Source organism: Alligator mississippiensis, chromosome 2 (assembly GCF_030867095.1).
Source record: "Alligator mississippiensis isolate rAllMis1 chromosome 2, rAllMis1, whole genome shotgun sequence".
Classification (NCBI taxonomy): Eukaryota; Metazoa; Chordata; order Crocodylia; family Alligatoridae; genus Alligator; species Alligator mississippiensis.
In genome coordinates, this window is record NC_081825.1 from 237,454,510 (window position 1) to 237,477,147 (window position 22,638).

Consider the following 22,638-nt stretch of genomic DNA (forward strand, 5'->3'; position numbering starts at 1 on the left):
GTACATATTGAGGGTTATAAACTGTACAGAAAGGACAGAGTAGGGAAGAAAGGGGTTGCGCTCTATGTCAATGAGCAATATACATCGACTCTTATCAAGAAGGAATCGAACGAGGGGAAAGTAGAAGGATTGTGGGTTAGGTTACATGGGGGGCAAGGAGAAAGGGATTTGGTGGTAGGGGTCTGCTACAGACCCCCACACCAAGGGGAAGAGCTAGATTTGGGGCTCCTGAGGCAGCTCTCGTAGACCATAAAAACTAAGGAGGCGGTAGTCATGGCTCACATTTGCGAGAGCCCGGCAGGAAAAATTATGCTGAGGGGAAACCAGCACGGTTTCGTAGCAGGTAGATCATGCCTGACTAATCTAGTCTCTTTTTATGACCAGGTTACAAAACGCCTGGACGCAGGAGTAGGGGTTGACGTCATATACTTAGACTTCAGGAAGGCCATTGATACGGTATCCCACCCCATACTGGTGAACAAGTTAAGAGGCTGTGACTTGGATGACTACACAGTCCGGTGGGTGGCGAATTGGCTAGAGGGTCACACCCAGAGAGTCATAGTGGATAGGTCGGTATCTACCTGGAAGGGTGTGGGCAGTGGAGTCCCGCAGGGCTCAGTCCTAGGACCGATATTCTTCAATGTCTCCATCAGCGGCTTGGACGAGGGAGTGAAGTGTACTCTGTCCAAGGTTGTGGATGACACAAAACTGTGGGGAGAAGTGGACACGCCAGAGGGCAGGAAACAAGTACAAGCAGACCTGGACAGGTTGGACAAATGGGCAGAAAACAACAGAATGCAATTCAACAAGGAGAAATGCAAAGTGCTGCACCTAGGGAGGAAAAATGTCCAGCATACCTACTGCCTAGGAAATGACCTGCTTGGTGGAACGGAAGCGGAAAAGGATCTTGGAGTCCTAGTGGACTCCAAGATGAACATGAGTCGTCAGTGTGACAAAGCCATCAGAAAAGCTAATGGCACTTTATCGTGCATCAGCAGATGCATGACGAACAGATCCAAGGAGGTGATACTTCCCCTCTATTGGGTGCTGGTCAGACCGCAGTTGGAATACTGCGTTCAATTTTGGGTGCCACACTTCAAGAGAGATGTGGGTAACCTGGAGAGGGTCCAGAGAAGGGCCACTAGTATGGTTAAGGGCTTGCAGGCCAAGCCCTATGAGGAGAGACTGGGGCACCTGGACCTCTTCAGCCTCCGCAAGAGAAGGTTGAGAGGCGACCTTGTGGCTGCCTATAAGTTCATCACGGGGGCACAGAAGGGAATTGGTGAGGTTTTATTCACTAAGCCGCCCCCGGGGGTTACAAGAAATAATGGCCACAAGCTAGCAGAGAGCAGATTTAGACTAGACATTAGGAAGAACTTCACAGTTTGAGTGGCCAAGGTCTAGAACGGGCTCCCAAGAGAGGTGGTGCTCTCCCCTACCCTGGGGGTCTTCAAGAGGAGGTTAGATAGGCATCTAGCTGGGGTCATCTAGACCCAGCACTCTTTCCTGCCTATGCAGGGGGTCGGACTCGATGATCTATTGAGGTCCCTTCCAACCCTAGAATTTATGAATCTATGAAAAAATCAAGGAGGCAGGCAGCCAATTTCATGGGCCAAATGTAGGGCCAGTCATTTTCATGGGCTTACTGCAGTGACCCACCCCCCACTGCCTCTAATTGACCAAGAGGCTTCAATGGTCCCACCCCTTGCCACTGACTGGCTGAGAGAGCTGCCCATCGTGCAGCCCTGCTTCTTGCCACTGTTTGGCTGAGGGCTGCCCGCAGCCCCACTCCTTGCCACTGGTTGATGGAGAGAGGTGGGGCTGCATGATGGGCAGCCTCTTAGCCAGTCAGTGGCGAGAGGTGGCAGGGGCTCCCCTTCACACTGGCAGCTCCTTCCCCTACCCCGGCTGGCTGCAAGGCTGGGCCACAGCAGCCCTGAAGACTGCTAGCTCCCACTGGGGAACCAGCATTTTGTTTTTACGGGTTTTTAAATTTTGCATGTTTCATAGACATTCCCCAATTTCATGGACATTGCCTGATTTTGTGGTTTCTGTGAAATCCATGAAATCACAAATAGATTAGGTCCCTACTTATAATATTTGAGCCAACTCTATTGAGAGAGGCTGTGCTACATGAACCGTACCCCATATTTCCAAGAGGCAGTTAAGACCAAAAAATTATTTTCATTACACTTTTGGACTTGTTTTAAGGGAATATGGTCCACCCCTAATGGCTAGGACCTGAGCAATGCTACTTGCAACTCATGAAAAACTCCCATTCACTTCAATGGGATACATACTTACATACTGTCAGCTTCTGTCAGCCCATAAATTTTTTATAGATTTCATAGACATTAGGGCTGGAAGGGACCTTGGAAGATCATCGAGTCCAGCCCCCTGCCCCAGGGGCAGGAAGTCAGCTGGGGTCATAGGATCCCAGCAAGATAAACATCCAATTTTCTCTTGAAGGCAGTCAAAGTAGGTGCTTGAGCCACAGCCGATGGCAGGCTATTCCAGACCTTGGGGGCTCAGACAGTAAAGAAATTCTTCTTTATGTCCAGCCTGAAATGGTCTTGCAGGAGTTTATAACCATGTCGTCCCTTGGGGCACTCTGGTGAACAAACATTCCCCCAGATCCTGGTGGACACCCTTTACAAACTTATAGGTGGCCATCAGATCACCCCTGAGCCTGCACTTTTCCAGGTTAAAGAGTCCCATAGGTCTTAGCCTCTCTTCATAAGGTCTGTTTTCCTGACCTCTGATCATGCATGTGACTCTTCTCTGGACTCTCTCAAGCTTCTCCACATCCTTTTTGAATTGTGGAGCCCAAAACTGGATGTATTACTCCAGCTGTGACCTCACCAAGGCCGAGTACAATGGGAAAATGACATCCTGAGATATGCTTGAAAAGCATCTATGGATGCAAGCCAGCATTTTGCTCACTTTACTAGCTGCAGCATCACATTGAAGGCTCATGTTCATCTTGTGGTCAATCATGACCCCCAAGTCCCTTTCATCCATAGTGCTAGCCAGCATAGCCCTGCCGAGCCTATAAGGATGCTGCAGGTTTTTCCTCCCAAGGTGGAGAACCTTGCATTTTTCGGTGTTAAACACCATCATGTTCTTGTCCGCCCATTTCCTGAGCCTGTCGAAGTCAGCCTGGATCACCGTCCTGTCCTCTGGTGTGGATGCTTTACCCCAAAGTTTGGTATCATCGGCAAACTTGGCCAGTCCGCTTCTGACTCCAATGTCCACATCATTAATGAAGATGTTGAACAATACAGGTCCAAGGACAGAGCCTTGGGGGACCCCACTGGTCACAGGGCACCATGACAATTGGCCTCCATCAACTACCACCCTCTGGGTCTGACCACGGAGCCAATTCCCCAGCCAGAGGATCGTGGTGCACCCGGGGCCGCAGTTGTCCAATTTTGCCAAGAGTTGATCATGGAAAACCAGATCAAAGGCTTTTTTAAAGTCAAGATATATGACATCAATCTCCTCTCCCTTGTCCAGGTGATAGGTCACCTGGTCATAAAAGGAAATAAAATAGGTCATGCAAGACCTACCTGCAACAAACCCATTCTGGCTATCCCTCAGGATGTTGCCGTCAGCCAGTCTGTTGAGAATGGCCTCTTTAATAATCTTTTTTAAGACCTTCCTTGGGATAGAGGTCAGGCTGATGGGCCTGTAGTTTGCCAGATCCACTTTCTTTCCTTCCTTGAAGATAGGCATGACATTGGCCTTCCTCCAATCTTTGGGCACTTCACCAGAGCGCCATGAGTTCTCAAACATCCATGCCAGGGGCTGGGCTATGATGCTAGCCAGCTCCTTGAATACCCTGGGGTGTAGATTGTCAGGACTGGCTGACTTGAAGGTGTCCAGCCTCTCAAGGTGTTCCTTCACAAGGTCAGCATTGATAGAGGGCAAGGAATCTCCCTCACTCGGGCCTTCCTGTCCCGCAATAGGCAGAGGCGTCCCATGGGACTGGTGAAAGACCAAAGCAAAGTACTCATTTAGTAGGTTGGCTTTTTCCTGGGCATCGGTCATCAATTGTCCCATCTGGTTTAGCAGGGGTCCAGTGTTCCCCTTGCTCTTCCTCCAGCTCCCCACGTATCTAAACAAGGACTTTTTATTATCCTTGATACCAGTAGCCAGCTGGAGTTCTGTCACAGCCTTGGCTTTCCTGGTTCGCTCCCTGCAGGTCCAGACCAGTGAGGAATATCCCTCCTTGGAGGTGGATCCAGTCCTCCATCCTTTGTAGGTCTTTCTTTTTAGATGCAGGAGGTCCACTAGTTCCTTGCTGAACAAAGAGGGCTGCTGTGCCCTTTTGCTGCCTTTCCTCTGAGATGGAATAGCTTTAGCTTGTGCATCTAGGATCACACCCTGGAGGAGCAACCACTCATCCTGAACTCCCTTCCCTTGGGGTCATGGTCCCTTAGGGCCTCACTGACAAGCCTCCTGAGCTTGTCAAAGTCAGTTTTTCTGAAGTTGAGGGCTTCTGTATTGCTAACTGACTTGCCAGCTTTATGACAGATGGTGAAGGTGATCAGCTCGTGGTCGCTGTCACCCAACTTCCCTTCAAACATTAGGTTGCTGATTAGGTTGTCCCCCATTGCCAGTACCAGCTTGAGCAGCGCTTTCTCTCTCGTTGGCCCATACACTTCTTGTGACAGATAGATTTCATCCACGCACGAGAGGAAGCTTTGCAACCACTCAGATTTGGCCGAGCACTCTTCCCACGAGATGTCTGGGTAATTGAAGTCTCCCATGACAACCATGGACCAGGAGCATACGGCCTCAGCCAATTCCCTGCCGAACTCCTGGTCAAGTTCTTGACTTTGGGTGGAAAGTCTGTAGTAGACTCCCACCATGGTGTCCCCCGTGCCATGTTCCCCACGGATTTTAACCCAGAGGTTCTCTAGTCATCCACCCTGGTTGCCAATATCAGCTTTCAGGGACGCGTAGCTCTCCTTAACATAGAGAGCTACACTCCCGCCCCTTTTGTCCCTTCGATCTCTCCTGTACAGTGTATAGCCATCTATACCTATGGTCCAGTCATGGATGGAATCCCACCAGGTCTCCATTATCCCTATGATATCATAATTATTTGTGTTAAGCAGGAGGACAAGTTCCTCCTTTTTATTCCCCAAGCTCCTGGCATTTGTGTACAGGCTGGCAAGTGTCCCCTTGGGGGCCCTAGCCTTGCTAGCAGATTGTTCCAAGGCTGCGGCAGGGGGGGCTCCCTTTAGTGCCTTGGTCCGCTGGCTTTGCAAGGGTTGCTCAGTGGGCCAGCAGTAGCGGTAGTCCCCCTGTCCTCCGATGGGCTTAGTGTAAAGCCTGGTGGAGCAGGTCAGCCAATCTGTCAGTCTAGCAGTGTAGAAAAAAAAGAAGGACGTGGGTAGGGTCAAATTATTATTTTTGTGCAAAGGCAGAAGATAGGGTATGGTGGGGGGCCTGTTTAGCTTTCCTGGTGTCCTTCTTGCTCTGGGCACCAGGTAGGGAAGCGGCATGGGTGGGGGAAGGGTGAGGAGCTGCATCTGGGTGGGAGTGCAGAGCATGGGGCTGGTGACAATGCAGAGCCTGCACCAGGGGACAATGAGAGGATGCAACTCAGGTGGGCAGGGTATGGGTGTGAAGGAGGTTGGGAACCCCCCACATACTACCCCCCATGGCACACAGCCCCTGTCACCAGCAGCGGCAGCAGCAGAAGGTGGGGGCACTCAGAGATTTCATGCCCAGTGCAGGTGCTGCCACCAGTGGTGCAGAGCTTGTGCCAGCGCTGCACATGGAGGCAAGGAGTGCAGCCCAGCCGGCCCATCTGTCACGCAGGACTCCCTGCGGTGCACGTGCAGCTCTCACACTCGTGCACCACTGGGGGAAGCCTTGCGTGTTAAAGCCAGCTACCTTCACAACTCCTTGCTACACAGGTCCTGTGACTCCATCAGAAGTGTACGGAAGCCCTGGCCTCTGCTTCCCCACAGAGTCCCGAGACCTGCATGGCAGGAAGCGGTGAATGCAGCCGGCTCCACACACCCGCATTCTACCCCCACAACCTCCCCACATATACACCGCCCCCAAACACAGCCATGCCTCCTCACAAACCTCCTACACACACCTCCCACACCCCACCATATACACCCCCACATAATTTACAAGACTAAGAATTTATTTTTGAGCTTTTATGCAATCACCTCTATATACACACTACACAAACACACATCGTGCCAAAAATATTTTTTGAAATAAAATATGTTATAGTAGGTGTTTGACTTTTAGTATATGATTTGGTTGTCTTCCAGTTCCAAAATGGCAATACCCGCTCTCAAAAGGAGTATTTCTGGTGGACAAGGAAGGGACTTCCAATGGTGAAGGTCAGGGGTAAGGGACAGAACTTCTGGTCCCAAGATGACAAAGCACCTGTCAAGGGGCAGGGCTACCCTTGAGGCCCTCGACAGCTCGTCAAAACTCATTAAGCGGTTTTGCAGCCAAAATAATTGCCCACCCCTCCTCTAGTTCATAAATCCATGCATTTCAGGTCCTTCAAAAAAAATGTGTGTAAATTTCTGAATCCCTGTTCATACCTCAAAGTTATTTTTTTGTTGTTGCCTGTTTTTTAAAGTTTGGCAAGTGAGACATTTTTAGGTGTCAGGGTGAAAAAAAATATTTTTTTACATTAAAACTGAACTTCTGCTACTAAAACATAAAACCTGTATGGAATTAACATAGAATTTCTTATTTTTAAAAGTGGGAAGTTATAGCAGAAAAAATCTTGCAATGGATTGGTCCATCTGCCTAACACAGAGAACGGAAGGGCAACAGCGTGATAATTCAGGAACTAAAAACAAAAGAAAGGTGTTTCATCCGATACATTTTTCAAGACCTTTTTCACACTCTGATAAGGCAAAAGAGTTTTTTTAAACTGCAAACTTACTATGGGCGTGGTCTTTAATGATATCTAACCTTGCTGTGCTAGAAGACTGGTGCAGATATAAAATATTTACACTCGGGATAGATCTATTCTATTTATTTTTAATGCAGTTTTATAAAACAGGCTAGGAAATGCAAGCACTCTAGCCAAAAATCATTCACACTTAAAAAAAATCTTAAGGTGACAATGAACTGGAGTCGTATATTTTTCAACACATCACAATCACTTATATTTCTGTTCTCCTTTTACCACAACAGACAATACAGTTGAAAATCAGAGGTCTTCAATCTCCAAAAATTTGAGGCGGGAGTGGTTATTCTAAAAAAAGATATTTCTGTATAACCACATACACAGCTGTTCTACTGATTTTCATGAAAAAGTCTAAAATTCAGAACTGTAAATCTGCAATTGAAGCCATAAATATTATCTCCCTTGATCACTATATTTATTGTTTTTATAATCTATTCATATTCATAATTAGCACAATAAGCGGCAATCTAGAAACAGCTGCAATCTAGAAACAGCTTTCAATAACAGAGGACAGATAATCAACTACTGAGGTAGGAGACAAGAACAGCAAAGCTAAAGACTGTTGCCAGCACTGTTGCTATTGTTGTCGAGTTATTAATTGTCTCTATTTGGTAAAGTCTGCAAGAACAAAGTTTATTTATCAAAGGTAAGCAAACCGGCAGACAACATTTAAGAACAGAGGTAGAAGGGGAAGAAAGAAAAGCTACACAAACTATACTTAGACCATTGCAGCTTAAGTTTTTGTGTGCATGGAGCCATGTTTACACAGTCCTTGAGCAGTGTGGCACTGATCCATATTGAGAACCTCTGGCTTCTTGTGTAATATAAATATTTAGATGTGGATTATACAGGATAACCCATAATGCATGATGTAAAACCAGACTACGCTTAACAGCACAGATGTTAAATACAGTAACATTTAAAGGAGAACAGTTATATAATACCAAAAGTTACAAGTTAGTATAACAAAGCCGCTGTTCATATAACCAAGGGTTTGGGAAATCAAGAATAAGATAACTGAGGATGAACTGTAATAAATAAGTAAAATTCACTGTCACCATTCCATCTATGTTGAATATGGCTCTAGGAACAGAGGAAATCATCAGTCAGCTGGACCCACCATGCGCACACACATACCAAAAGCAGTTCTATAAATTCACATTTATAAGCAGAAGTGATTTTTTTTTAGTAAAGAAAACACAAAATCTTCAAACTACATTCAGTTAAAATCTTAAAGAAAAAAGGAAAAAATAATACAAACAGTAATACAATTCATGTACACTCAGTAGCACTTTTGACTGATAGGTAACATTTATTCCCATTCCACAGATAAAAAGCTGAAGTACAGTTAGGTTAAATAACTTTGTCCAAGGTCATGTAGCTAGTCACAGGCAATCAGAAATAGAATCCAGACTCTCAGCCCTTTATTCTACCCACCTTCTGTAAAAACTTGGGGGCTGATCTGTATCATTTAGGCGTAAACTACTGAACAACAGGAAAGAAAGCACGGCAGTGGTGATGCGTAGGGGACGCACGTGCACCCCCTGAGAACGCGGGTGCACTCCCTGTCAGGCTGTGCTCCCTGGTTAGCTGGTGGGTAGGAGGGCAGGAGGGAGCACCAATGACCCCCCTGTGAGCGCTGGCTGGGGAGCGGGGCTGCCAGCAAAAGTGGCTGCACTGCTTCTGGAAGTGGCCACGGGACTTCCAGAAGCGGTGCAGACACTTTTTGGTGAGTGAGATTGGTCACGGAGGACCCCCCACCCCCTGGTCAGTGCAACTGGCTGCCAGGAGACCACTCCCTCAGTCACTGACTGGTGTCAGGGAGGGCATGTGCCCCTCCGACTCAAGAGACACTAGTCACTCATGAAGCATGGTTTAACAGCTAGAAGCAGGAGCAAGAGTCAGATTTGTATTTCACTCTCAGCTGTCTCAGAACTCATAATCTGTTGTAACCGGTTAGGTCAAACCAGTTTATGAAACTTCTGTCCCAGACCTCTTCCTGGTTCAAGTTAAATCAGAGTCCCCCAGCATTCCAGCATTTTGCAGCCCTGGGCTGGGCTATGCTGTTTGCTGTAGAGTAGGGGTAGGTAACGTTTTTTGGCCGGAGTGCTAAAAAACACCACAGTGCCTAACTCAGAAGGTGCTGGAGTGCTGATATAGCAGAAAAACAAAATGAGGGCAAGGGGTACATGGCAGGGTGCCCTGCTTGTTCCCCTTGCCCCCCACCCAAAGCTCTTGCCCCCCAGCCCTACTGCCTCTTGTCCCCCACCCAAAGCCCCTGCCCCACAGCCTGGGCTCTGTGGCTGCCAGCAGCTACCCCGGCTGTAGGTAGCTGCTGGAGCCCGGGCTGCTCCCAGCAGGGCTTGCAGGATCCCAGCTGCCTGCTGGGAGCAGCCCGGGATCCCAGCTGGCAGCAGCTCCCCAGTACCGGGACTGGCTGCAGCTGGGAGGCTCGAAACAGCTGTGCTGGGCTCTGGCATCAGCTCCACACCGACACGTGCAGGCGTGCCTCGGAGCCGGTGATGAGGGAGAGGCCTGAGGTAGCGCAGCCCTGGTCTCTCCCTCGCTCCCAGCATGGAAGTGATTAGCCCGGCGCAGCTGTTTGTAGCCAGCCCAGGCTCTGGGCAGCTGCATCAAGCAGTGGGCACAGTACAAATAACTGCGCCGGGCTGCACAGCTCCAGCATCAGCTCTGTGCTGGCAGCGACTGCACAGGCACCTTGGGGCGGGCTGCGCTGCCCCACTGTCTGCCCCAAGGTTCGCACGCAGTCACTGCCAGCATGGAGCTGATGCCGGAGCTATGCAGCCTGGCGCAGCTGTTTATACTCTGCCCGCTGCTTGCTGCAGCTGCCCAGAGCCCAGGCTGGCTACAAACAGCTGCGCCAGGCTCATCACCTCCGTGCCGGGAGTGAGGGAGAGACCGGGGCTGCGCTGCCTCAGGCCTCTCCCTCACCACCTGCTTCTAGGCGCGCCTGCACGCGCCAGTGCGGAGCTGATGCCGGAGCCCAGTACAGCTGTTTTGAGCCTCCCGGCTGCAGCCAGCCCCAGTACTGGGGAGCTGATGCCAGCCGGGATCCCAGGCTGCTCCCAGCAGGCTGCTGGGATCCTGCAAGCCCTGCTGGGAGCAGCCCGGGCTCCAGCAGCTACCTACAGCCGGGGTAGCTGCTGGCAGCCACAGAGCCCAGGCTGTGGGGCAGGGGCTTTGGGTGGGGGACAAGAGGCAGTAGGGCTGGGGAGCAAGAGCTTTGGGTGGGGGGCAAGGGGAACAAGCAGGGCACCCTGCCATGTACCCCTTGCCCTCATTTTGTTTTTCTGCTATGCCAGCACTCCAGCACCTTCTGAGGTAGACATTGTGTTGTTTTTTAGCACTCCGGCCAAAAAACGTTACCTACCCCCGCTCTAGAGCAAACAGCATAGCCCAGCCCAGGGCTGCAAAATGCTGGAATGCTGGGGGACTGATTTAACTTGAACCAGGAAGAGGTCTGGGACAGAAGTTTCATAAACCGGTTTGACCTAAATCAATTAACTCCGATACTACTTTCAACCAGGTTTATCTTAAACCAGTTTCAGCCATTTTGAAACTGGTTTATGTGCACTGAACTTCTATTCTGACACAGGTTTAAACCAGTTTTTGATCGCTTAAACTGGTTAATGTGCAGCTTCTCTCTGTAGCCCTCAGGAGCACAGGGACTACATGTTGGAGGACAGAGGTTGACAAAGGAGAGCACCAAGATATTGTGCACGTCCTCAAGCAACGAAAGCATATATTCCAATGTTGTGGAGCAAGATGTCCAAAGATATTTCTGCCAACTGACTGTGAACTCCATGGACAATTCAGTGCTTGTGGAACCATACTACCCGCCATCTGCCTCCCAAACTGCCAGCAGAGTATACTCCTCAATTTTTCAAATTCATAGCAGGGATTTACAAATCATTTAAAACCTGCATTCAGGCCAAAGACACACAAAAAAAGCAGAATACTGCAATACTACTGTAAGCTTCTAAAGTTATATTTTAAGGTCTCCCTCAGTTATAGAAGACTTTAAGGGGTTCTTGTAACTGCCCACATGATTTGATGTTTCTACACTAGCACCCTTCTATTTTGCTTCTCCAGCCTATTGGTAAGTAACACTCATTTTTCCACCCCACAAATATCAGGTAAAACACAACCATGCAGCAATGACAAGAGGAATAGCTGATTCACTGAGATCCAGACTAACATGAAGCCTTGTGCGTTTTCAAACTACCATGCATACAACACTTGCTTAAGTAATTTTTTTTTTTTTTAATCCAGGCACTCAGTTTCATTAAGAAAGGAAGCACAGCAGTCTTGGCCCCTCAGAATCACAACACGCTTTGGAAGGCCCTAGTGTGAACATGCTACTTGCATCTTTTGCCAAGAGTACAGTGTTGGCATCTCATAACACATTAAAAATAATGTTCCACAAGGGACAACAATTTGTATAAGAAAGCCTATGGTTTCTAATCTCAAAGGATAAAATCTTCAAAATTACCTTAGGAACTTAAGGTGTTTTTGAAAGTTTTACACAATACCTCTATAATTAATCTTTTTTCAAATCTGATTAATAAATATGATCCCCATGCTGCTGCAGGAAGTGCTGGGCAGCAGTGAGGGGGACGAGCCACTTTTCCTCCACGCCAAGCACATTTCTGCCCCACCAGTGAGCAGGTAATTCGGCAGCAGGCATGGAACAGGTTGGGGCTGCACGCAGGTTCCCACCAGTACTGTGGGCTTGGAGCTAGCAGTTGCTGCTGCCTAGAAAGGCAGTCTAGCATGGAGGCACCCCAGCACCATTGTGTGCCCACAGGGCGGCAGGATACACTACAGGTGGGCGGTGCGGAGCAGGCACAGGGGCCGGGTCAGGGCTGCACATGTGTTTGGCTGATCCGCTCTGGTGGGGGTGAGCCCAAAGCAGAAGCAGGATGCACTGGGGCTGTTTACTGCTGATGGTTGTGGGGAGATATGGCAGGGTGCATGGGCTCTGGGAATCTGTGGGGTGGGTGCTGACCAGCTCAGAGGGGCATGCACAGGATGCTCCCATGCACACCCCACCATACCCACAGACCCCACAACCACACCCTCTCCCCACACAATCACAAACCCCACAAACACCACACATACCAACGCCCGCCACAGACCTCATACCACCCACACCCCTCTCTACACGCACACCCCCCCACACCCACAGGCCTCTGGGAGGAGCCCCGCTCACTGTTACCTGCACACACCCCACCCCACACACACACACACACACACACACACACTCCCCTCCACACACCCCACAACCCCATAGCCACCCACACAATCCCCCACAAACACCCTCCAACAAGCTCCCCACCCACCAATATCCACACATACCCCCACACCCTCCCCCACACCACACATACACACATCCCCCAACAAACCCCATACCCCCCACCCTTCCACACCCCCGCAATATACAAGAGTAAGACTTCATTTTGAGTTATTATATAATCACCTCTATTTACATGACACAAACACACACAAATCAGGACAAAAATATCTTTTAAAATAGAATTAAAATATGTTATTGTGGATACTTGATTTTTAGTATACAATTTGGTTTTTTCCAGTTCCAAGATGGCAAACCCCCTTCCCAAAAGGAGTACTTCTGGGGCCAGGGCAGGGATTTCTGGTAGCAAAGGTTAGGGGCTAGGGGGCGGGACTTCTGGTTCCAAGATAACAACCAGGGGGCAGGGCACCTGTCAAGGAGCCGGGCTACCCTTGTGGCTCTCAACAGCTCGCCAAAACTTAAGTGGCCTTTCAGCCAAAATAAATGCCTGTCCCTGCTTTATGTCCATTTTTTCTCCAGGTAAAGAATAATATATTTAGTTGCTAAGTGAACTGAAATAACTAATGCATTTAGTCTTTTGAAGTGTACTGCTTGTAAGCTATTTCAGATTCATGCAAGAATTCATACAGTTATTATAACTATGCTTACTATTTAATTATTTGTTACTATTTGTTTTGAAGTAGTGAGCCCATCACAGACCGGGAAACTCTAGAAACTCATAACAAAATAGAAAGTCTACGGCTCAAAGAGCTATTATTTATCAACTGAAATAAATTGCAGCATGTTAGTATTATACTCTTTTGACAATGGATGCCCTGAATAGTAAGTGTGATTTTATTATCTCCCAATAGCATACTTCTTAAGCTTTACAGATTTTGTGAGTTTTAGGGAGCTAAAGCAAAGCCAATTGGCCAGTGTAAATTGAGTGAGCTGTTGAGTAGTTAAGTATTATCAGGCAGTAGGGAAATGACTGGTTTGTTTAACAGTTCTAGATTTTTTTCCAAAGTTCATTAAATTTAGAATTTTAGTAATAAAAGTGTCATTTTTGTTAGCTGAATTACACTTGTATGTATTTGCAACCTCAAAGACTTTTGGGGGAAAACTTTTGTCTCAGATGTATTGAAGCATTAAATTGGGTTGGCGTATAAGGCCCACAGTAGAGAGTCCAGTTTTATTACTTCTTAATGAGGCCCATCAATATGGGGATTCCCTTCTGTAGATTTTATCAAATATAGAAAGTATACAAGAATGAAGAGAGAGGGAAGAGGAGAAAAGTTATATCTGAGAAATGCAGAAGTAATGGAATGGAACAGAATGGAAAAAAGGTTTTTATCCACAATGAAATTTTAAGCACTCCAACTTTTCTAGCCAATATCTAAGCATTCAGTTTTTCATGCAGGTAAAATAATTTAACTTTCCTTGCACCCTTCTCCACACTTCTCTCAGTTCTCATACACCTTCCCATAATGCTCTTTCAAGGCTTCTGATAACTTTCACTCTCCACTTGCACCCTTTATTTTAAAAGCAAGAAACATCTCCATGGGGCTCTTCATTAACCCGTAGTCTCACACGTGAAGTTCTTCTCAATCTGCAAATCTGCCAATCTGACACATGGGAAGCATATGGAACATTTGTACATTATTTAGATCTAGACCAAAAGACCAGGAGACAAGATCTCCCGACACCTCCTATATCGCAAGAAGCTTCTCTGGATTCTAAGTACAAGGTCTTCCTTTGTTTCCTCAACATTTTACTTTGCATTGGAAGAACAAATAGCCCACACCTGGAAAAATTCCTCACAATGGAAGAAGTGAGGTTATCTACTGAACTATCAACCACCATAAGAAACTTGCTGCCTGAAATTTTACAGATTCTATAGAGATTATTTTTGCTTCACATACAGCCCCAATCTAAGAGTTTAAAATGAACTCCACATTGCAATCTTTCAGTCTTGGCACGAGACTTCTGTGACTGTCACTACTTTTAATTTCTCCTCACTTCTTTTGTTACAGACCATTTGTAAACTAGGGTGGGGATTCTAGGGCCCCCATCTTCACTGGTGGAGGATAAAAGAGAATTATGCAGCTCACCAAGGGAATAGTCTGTCATGAATCAAGATATAGGGCCCCTTGAAACATTACTGCTTTCATTAGTCTATGAGGATGGACCATCAAAACAGATCCCCCACTCCAACAAGAAAGATGAATCCCAACCTCAATGCACAAGAGAGGATAGTCCATTATACAGGCTAAATCCAAACTGCATAATTTCCCATCCCACTCTGGTAAATGGATTCAAAGTGAGACCAGCTGCATGAGCTAAGAACAGAAACTGCTTGAGATAGGCTCAAGCTTGTTATGGTAACCAGGAAATCCTTTGCCTGAAGTGGCCGCATACAAGCAATCTCTGAATTTTCAAATGCCCCTGTAAGGAAGAACGTAGTTCACAAAGTGACTCAGCAGTCCTTTCCTTCATGTAAAGGAAAGCCAGTGCCACCTGAATCCCATTCCAGAGCTCACATACTAAATGGATGCTTCCTGTGGCTGGGGCTCAGGCTGCAATGCCCACATTGCTTGCTTGGGCCAGTCCCAGGCTGTGTTGCAAGTGGTGGCTGCTCAGGCTGGCATCATGGTTTGACAGCCTGGATGGGTGAGGTGACTCTGTTCAATCAGGCATGGGGCGTGGCGGGGCAGGGAGGGGAGGGGCATGGACCAGCCCTGCATCATTCGTCTGGCCTGTGGGACCAGATGAATTTGACACCCTGGCCTAGAAAATGATGCCAAGAGATCAGGTATGTGGGCTGAACATAGATCTCTTAACGTGTTTCAGATTTTTAGTACCTTTTATATTTTGGGTGAGTTGGTTTCTCTGTTCCCTGGCACCATTAAGGAGGGATCAGGAGGAAAGCAGGAGGTATCATAGCTATGCGGGTAATACCCAGTCTAAAGTGTAGAATATTAACCTCTTAAAAATGGATTTGATAGGATGTATCCATTTAGTATGAGAGTTCTGGAATGGGACTCGGGTGGCACTGGTTTTCCTTTGCCCAACCTGGCCCCATGGATGGAAGGGGGCATGGCCCATTCCCAACCTGACTTCAAATCGAGCTGCATAGCAGGGCATGGCCTGGCTCTGATCCGGCTGAGCAGGGGGAGGGGGTGTGGCTTAGACCCATGGGGAGAAGGGGGCATGGCCCATGGGTCTTGGGAATTTGGCAGCAGGGAGGGTGGCAGTATTAACTGCCACTGTCTCCCATCATAAAATTTCCTAACCCATGGGGAGCCCCACAGCCTAAATGTCACAGTTCTACAAGCCACATCTGGCCTGCAGGCCAGAGACTGAGCACCCCTGGTCTAGGCCATAGCTACAGGTACCAGGAAGTGGCAAAAAACCCCCAATACATTCAACTCCAAGGAAAAACAAACAAAATACTGCACTGTAGGGTGCACTCACCTCTAAGCAAAGCACTTCTTTGTCACTTCTTTTGCATGGAAAATGAGGAGTGGAACTTTCTGCAATCTGGAAAAAATACTTCCTACCCAAATGCAACCGAAGAACTGTCTGCCCTATACAGTGAGCTGGAAATAAAATCTCATAAAAATTGTCTCTGCTGCTGCTTTTTTATTTATGGACACTTGTTCTTTTACCTATATCAGCCCTTGCTTTTGGGCCAAGGGGAAATCTTGGCCTTTAAAGCAATAAACTCTCTGTTTTTACTAAGCTGAGTTTTGAAGTCAAGAGTCTTCCCAAAAGGCCCCATCATATTTCTGAGAGAAATAAAAGGTGATGTCATGTCCCTCTATCACTACAACAAATGTGACCAGCTGTGGCAGTAGAGGCTGCCTGAAATTAAATGAGGGACTTTCCTGCTGACCTGCTTCAAAGACCTGAGTCCTAAGGGCCTTGACTAAGGCACTCATTGCATATATGGTCTCTCTATATCTCCCACTATAAAATCATTGGTGCCCTGGTGAGAGGAGAGATGAGTTCTTGTCCACTTACCCAAGTCCTTGGCCTCTTTTCCCAGACTACCAAGGATGCTAATTGTAACTGATATTCAAAGCGAGCTTCACTAAAACCATCTAATTATTGCAAAAAAAAGGTTGTCGCACAGATGTTATATTTACAATGTAAGAAACAAATGTGCAGCCAACTGCATGACAAAATGCAGGTATTTTGAAGAAGAATGCATTGCATTTGATAGCTTTTCCAAGGCCACCAACAATTCATTTCTATCAATGGAAATTTTCCATTAGAAATGTTTCTGGGGGAGAGAGTAGTACAGGCATTCAGTTTACAACTGCTCCCTCTCCCCTGCAACTTGTCCTTCATCAAATCAGGGTGATCCTGGTCTGGGGGTAGTTGGTGGGTGGGGGGGGAGGGACAGCGGCTGAGGCTGCTCCAGTCTTCTCATTTCCAAGGGGGCTAAAGCAGCGGGACAAAGCCTCCACACACTCCTCACACTATGGTCCCAAGCTGCTCCTTCATCTGGTGCCCAGGAGCTGAGTGGACTGAACAGCACAGCAAAGACCCTGGCCACTGCTCACACTGGGGACTCTAGCCTGAGGAGTGGGCAGGAAACAGCAGGTGGCTGCTCCTCCTCTCCCTTCCTAGTTTATGGGAGGAGCAGGAGCAGCTAACCCCATGCCTTCTCCAGACCTAGGTCTAGGGAAGGCACAGGAGCCTTTCCTCACCATTCAACTGCTTCCAAAACTGGGAGAGGGCAAACATTAGCTGTTCCCCTCAAATTCCCAAAGCTGGGGTGACCCCAGTCTCAGAAGATGCAGAAAACATTTTCCTGCTGCTCAACTCCTCCTGATCCCCAGAAGGAGTCAAACAGCAGATAAGCATTTAGGCATTCTTCTCCTGGGAGAAACTATGAACGCTTGCACACATGGCTTCTACCAGGAGAGCTCTGCTTCTCTCAGTAGATACATAACTCCTTATTTGGCCCAAGTCTATCCTATCCATGCAGTGGTCCAATAAAAGATATCACCCACAAAAATCCTTGTCTCTTGCATATTTCCTGGACCATCACGACCACAACATCACTCCAACACTACCAACTAGAAACAACAGTCAGTCTTTAATAAACATTGCAATATTTAAATAAATGTCCTATGAACTGGATCCTTTCAATTTTTATCAAACTACCTTATAATAGTAATACTTCACACATATATACCATTTTTCATTTTTACAGAGCACCTGACAATTTAGATAACAAATACCAGAAAGATAACAAGTAAAAGAATTTTAAGAAACTTTAAAGAAATTAAAAAAAAGATTAATACCAAATAATTCCAAGTCAAAACTGGCTTCTTCCCATTCGTTCAGTATAACAGCACTTACTAGTGTCACAATAATTTATTTTGAACATTTGCCTCCAATTTTATTCAAGTAGGAAGGATTTCATGTATCTGTCACCTGTGAGACAAAGACAGGAATATATGGAAAACTTGTAAACTACCCCCTACCCTCAACACACTTGTCAATTAACAAACAAGAACTGCTAAAAACCTTTTTTATATTTAAATCTTCTTGGTACTTTTTTCTTCTTTCAAACACCATGGAGGTAGAGCAAGGATTTTCTGCTACATTTAGTTAGGAGCAAATTTTAAAAAGAAGTTATAAACCCCTGAACAAAATGTATCAAGTCCATGTCAACCTTTCCATGAATTCAGCAGTGCAAAACGTGCCACTATATAATGTTGGTAAAATGAATGGATTTCTCCTCTGGCTGGGAAATTCTCAAGAAGCATCTTGTCTCCCACATAAAAGGGTTATTTATTATAGCAGTTAATACAGTCAGGAAACAATGTGATGGCCTCATGTTAAAAAAAAAAGAAAAAAGTCAGCATCAAAACAAAGCCTGGCCCTTGGTGAGTGAGCTCATGGCACTTTTCACTCCATTTCTGTTTTCTAGTATGTTGCTATTTCCCCTCCTCCCCTAACTTTTCACAAAAGTATGTTGCTGTGGCCAATATGTAGCACAGCTTAAGTGCTTACTTGCTCTCTTTCCCCTCCTCCCCAAATTTCCACAGAACACATGGTTTTAATTATACACTGTATTATACACAAACGCCACATGAGAAGGCTGTGCTAACTCCGGCACCTCCATGCTTGTAGGAGCTGAACTTGCAGTCACACTATCCAGCCTGCAGGATTTCTATTGGAGATGGACAAGCCTTGGCAGGGCTGGGTGGGGGGTGAGTGACAATCTGAATATCCGGCTTCTGCTTACTGAGGAAAAAAATTGCAACAACAAAGGGGGGGGGGGGGGAGACAGGGAGGTGCATCTTACACAGGCCGATTTGCTGTGCATTGGGAACGCAGGCCAGTGCCAACCAAGTACAGCTAAAAGCCCCCCTTCATATGGGGGCTACTGAGTGCACATCAAGTGATTACAGGGGACAACTAAAGAAGAAAAGTGATGGAAGTGAAGGTTCAAAAGGAGCGCAGCGAGGGACGGGGTGTTAAATTTTATTTACATTTTCTGTATTCCAAGCCAAATTAGCCAAAACAAATTCCAAATCTGAGAGTTAGCCCAAAACCATAAGTGGCCCTACTACCGGCAAACATTCTCCACCCCCATGTGGGGCTTCACATGTTCCCAAAACCTTTGGTGGACATCCTGCTTGCAGGCCGAAGCCTGGAGGCTTGGGGTTCGATGCCCCCACCCTGAGTTTTGCTTGCCCTTAGCTGTAAGGTCCCAGGAGCAAGCTAGGGAGGAGTCTCCCAAGGTTAACTATGCATTACCTATGCGGGTACTATCCCATGCCAGCAGAGCCGTCTTCCCTGGGTGCGACTAGGAAGCCGAGCGAGCATGCCACACAGCACCCACTGGCCCAAGGGGCTGGCCCAGAGACACGGCTGTCGGAGGAATAGGACAACAGCCCCACAGTCGCCAGGAGACCCCAGGCCGGAGCCCCACTCCTGTTCAGGCTGATCTCTAGTGTGTCCCGTGCAGGATGACGACTGTCCTGTCACTGAGTGGCAGCACATGCTCTCCTGGCTCTTTCCTAAAGTCCCCTCAGCTGCTTGGCACCAGCAGCTTGGCAGGTCCCTGCTGCTCTTGTTTTCTCTCCGAGCCTGACTTCTTTCCTCCCGCCGCCCGCCGCGCCGGGGGCAGGGAGGCGGCTCCCGCCGCCCGCCTCACCCCCCACACAAAATCCCTTCCTAGGAGCTGCCAGGGACAGAAGGGCTCCGGCGATGCTTTGTCCCGGCGCGTCTCAGGAAACAGAGCAACCCCCCGGCAAGAGGCGCACGGGACAGGAGAGGAGGGAAAGACCCTTCGCGGGGTGGACTGAGCTGGCCGGGGGTGGGGGGAGAGGCGCCTCGCAGCCAGGGAAAGGGACCCCCCCCGCCGGCGCCACAGCTCCAGCTCCAGCTCCCTCCGTGCGGGCAGCGAGTGGGGCATGGCCGGGCACCGCCTGCGCTTCCCGCTCCGCAGCGGGTACGTCCCACGCGCCTTCCCGCACGTGGGCGCACACACACGGGTCCGCCCCGACGCGGGTGCACGCCCCGGCCCGGCCCGGCCCGGCCCGCACCTTTTGCTGAGCGGCCGGACCCGCACGGCCACCTTGACATTCGCCATATCCCGCCTCAGCCCGAAGGAGAGAAGCCGCCGCCCGCGCCCGGCTCCGCATCCCAGCCCCGCGGAGGGCAAGGGAGGGGCGTCCCCGCCCGGCCCCGGAGGAGGAGGGCCGTGGCGCGCCCCGCCTGAGGGGAGGGGGCTGCTGCTCCGCCCGCGCCGGGGACGCCGCAAACTTACTTGCGACACAAGAGACACCTCGCCCCCTTCGGTTTCCGACCCACCCCTTCCCCGGGCCTCTTCGTGACCACCCCTTGCCCTTCCTTAGGTTCTCGGGGAACCGGGCGCAGGCTTATTTGTGACCTTTCAAAACATAGGCACGGCCCAACGAGTTTCTTACTAGTCTCCCTCAGGCGGGGAGGCTACAGGGAAAGGGGTCAACAGGTGCAGAGTCTAAAAGGGGTGCTGGGGGGAGGGGGTTGACCCCCGCATAAGAGACGAGAGCCCCGCTGTAAGATTTGAAAAATCAAACCTGGCGGGGCTCGAGTCCGTGGGATTGCTCCATCAATTAGGTGGACTTGTTAATCAATGAGCCGGTTTAACGTAGTGTTAACCCCCACCCAAGGGTCGAAATGTAATTCCAACCCTGAACAGATTCCCTGGGACAAATGACAACAGCAGGGACCGGGGGCCAAGGCGCTGGCAAGCAGGCATCCAGTTCTCAAGTTGCAGCCACAGCCCAGCTCTGATAAGATTCAAGGACTGTTGTGGATAGCAGCTTGTCTTGGACCAGCTGTGTAGTTGGGAGGGATGGAGACAAGCTTTGAGGTACCAAGTACCTTTCCTCAGGTCATGACTATACCATTGATGCAATAAAAAAAAAAATTATCACCCGTAAACATCCTTACCTCTTGCATTTTACCTGGACCATCTCTGCCAACTGGGGGTGGATCCAGGATTTTACAAATGGAGGAGTGCAGGTGATGAGGGGCATCATCGCCTATAACCCAACACATATTTTTTCTTCACGTAAGAAAGAAACCACTAATACACTAGGGGCTTAGGGCTCGATTATTCAATTTTAAGATGGAGTCCAAAAACAAATTTAACTTTATGGGAATGAGTTAAAAACAGTGTGCAGGGCTTTGAAATAGGAGCTACATTACTAGGAATAGATCAAACAGACAGCAGGGATGCAAAAAAAAAAAGGGCTAGTTTGATTAGTGGAACATCAAGAGCATTAAAAAGGAGAGAGGGTCATTCAAACACCTGTGAAATTAATAGTTGAGAGGGAATCAGGTAGATTTTAATGAGCTGTGAAGTCAATTGACTCCCTTGCTGCTGCTTGAACAGAAATACTGCTGCCACTGTGGGAAGCTGGTTTTAAACTTGGCTGAAACAGGATTCAAAGGGGGGTGCAACTGCACCAGTGCACCCCCCACCTCCCATCCACTCCTGACTCCAACAGTACCACAGACAATGGTAGAGTCCTTCCCACAGGCTGCTGACATGACAGAGGCTTTCACTTCTGGCTTCTGCTGCATGCCAATTTGAACTGTGCTTATGATCAAGCATGTTAATTTACAAAAATTATTATTCACCCTCAGTGGTTTCCTTATAAAGTATGTCATGTTTGGGAATCAAAATTACCAACCCAGTCCTGTATCCAAAACCTGACTGCAGCTAACTGAGGGAATAGATCCCTCAAATACACCCTCTTCCTTTCAAGCAATGGGGACCAATCTTTTGGGCAGATGTGCCACAAATTAGCCCCATACCAGCTCTTGAGTGCCACTCTCATTTGGTTCCCCTGCCTGATTTGCTGCTCTGTGTTCTGCATCCTGCCCTGCGCTCTCTGCCTGATCTGCTGTGCCTCCTGTCCTCTCAACTAATCTGCCAAATGCTACACAAAAAGGCTGTCTGTGCCACTTGCGGCACAGGCACCACAGGTGGGCCACCCCTGCTCTAAAGCATCAGCTACTTGCCACTATCAGAGACAGGATACTGGACTAGGTGGATCTTTGAACTGAAGCTGTATGGCAGCAGCTAGCCATGTTAGTCTGTAGCCATGTAGAAGGCAGGGTAGATTTGCACCTTATAGAGCAGGGGTGGGCAATTATTTTGGGCGGAGGGCCGCTTACTGAGTTTTGGCAAGCCATCGAGGGCCACATGACAGGCAGCCAGGGGCAGATAAATATTAATTTTCTAAATTTTTTAGGGCTCCCATGGGCCGAATGTAATGGAGTAACCAAAGTATAGAGTAACCAAAGTTTTATATATCCATAGTGTTAAAAACATCCTGCCCTGTTGTGCTCTTTTTCAGTTCTTTGCAATAAAATAATTACTCTATTATTTTTCTGTAGTTAAAAATCAAGTGAAAACTAAGAGCTGACATTTTCTAAGGGCTGCCTCAATTCTAGTGAGGGGTGCCTTGAGTCTAAAAAGATTGAAATCCACTGGCCTAGGCCATGGCCTGGTGATTAGGACACTTTACTAGGAAGTAGGTTCAAACCAAGCAAGTACCCTAATCACTAAGCTTTTAAGCTAAAAGATAGGAAGGCCACTATCCTCCTGTTCTCTCTCATGTACTAATGAGGCTTCCTCAAAATTAGTTAATATCTAAAATCTGTGCAAGTGGTCTGAATTGCCACTTGCACAGCTAAAGTGGTCTATGTTAGTACAACTTGCCCATCTAAAGGCAGAATATGATTTGGGCTTTTATTTGCATACAGTCTGTTAATGTAGTCACTCATTCACCTTCTGGAGAGAGAGAAAGAAAGCATGTGCTCACATACGCACACATGTGGG

General features: G+C 48.0%; 1 protein-coding gene across 1 annotated transcript in view; it reads right to left on the reverse strand.

Moving 5' to 3' along the window:
• The window catches only part of STARD9 (StAR related lipid transfer domain containing 9), a 238,447-nt gene extending 218,468 nt beyond the window's left edge, over positions 1 to 19,979 (reverse strand). The window contains exon 1 of the mRNA XM_019496557.2: positions 19,847 to 19,979. Within this exon, the coding sequence (XP_019352102.2) occupies positions 19,847 to 19,893 (47 nt within the window). The 5' untranslated portion in view covers positions 19,894 to 19,979. The remainder of the gene's footprint in view (positions 1 to 19,846) is intronic.
• Between the last annotated feature and the right edge of the window lie 2,659 nt (positions 19,980 to 22,638).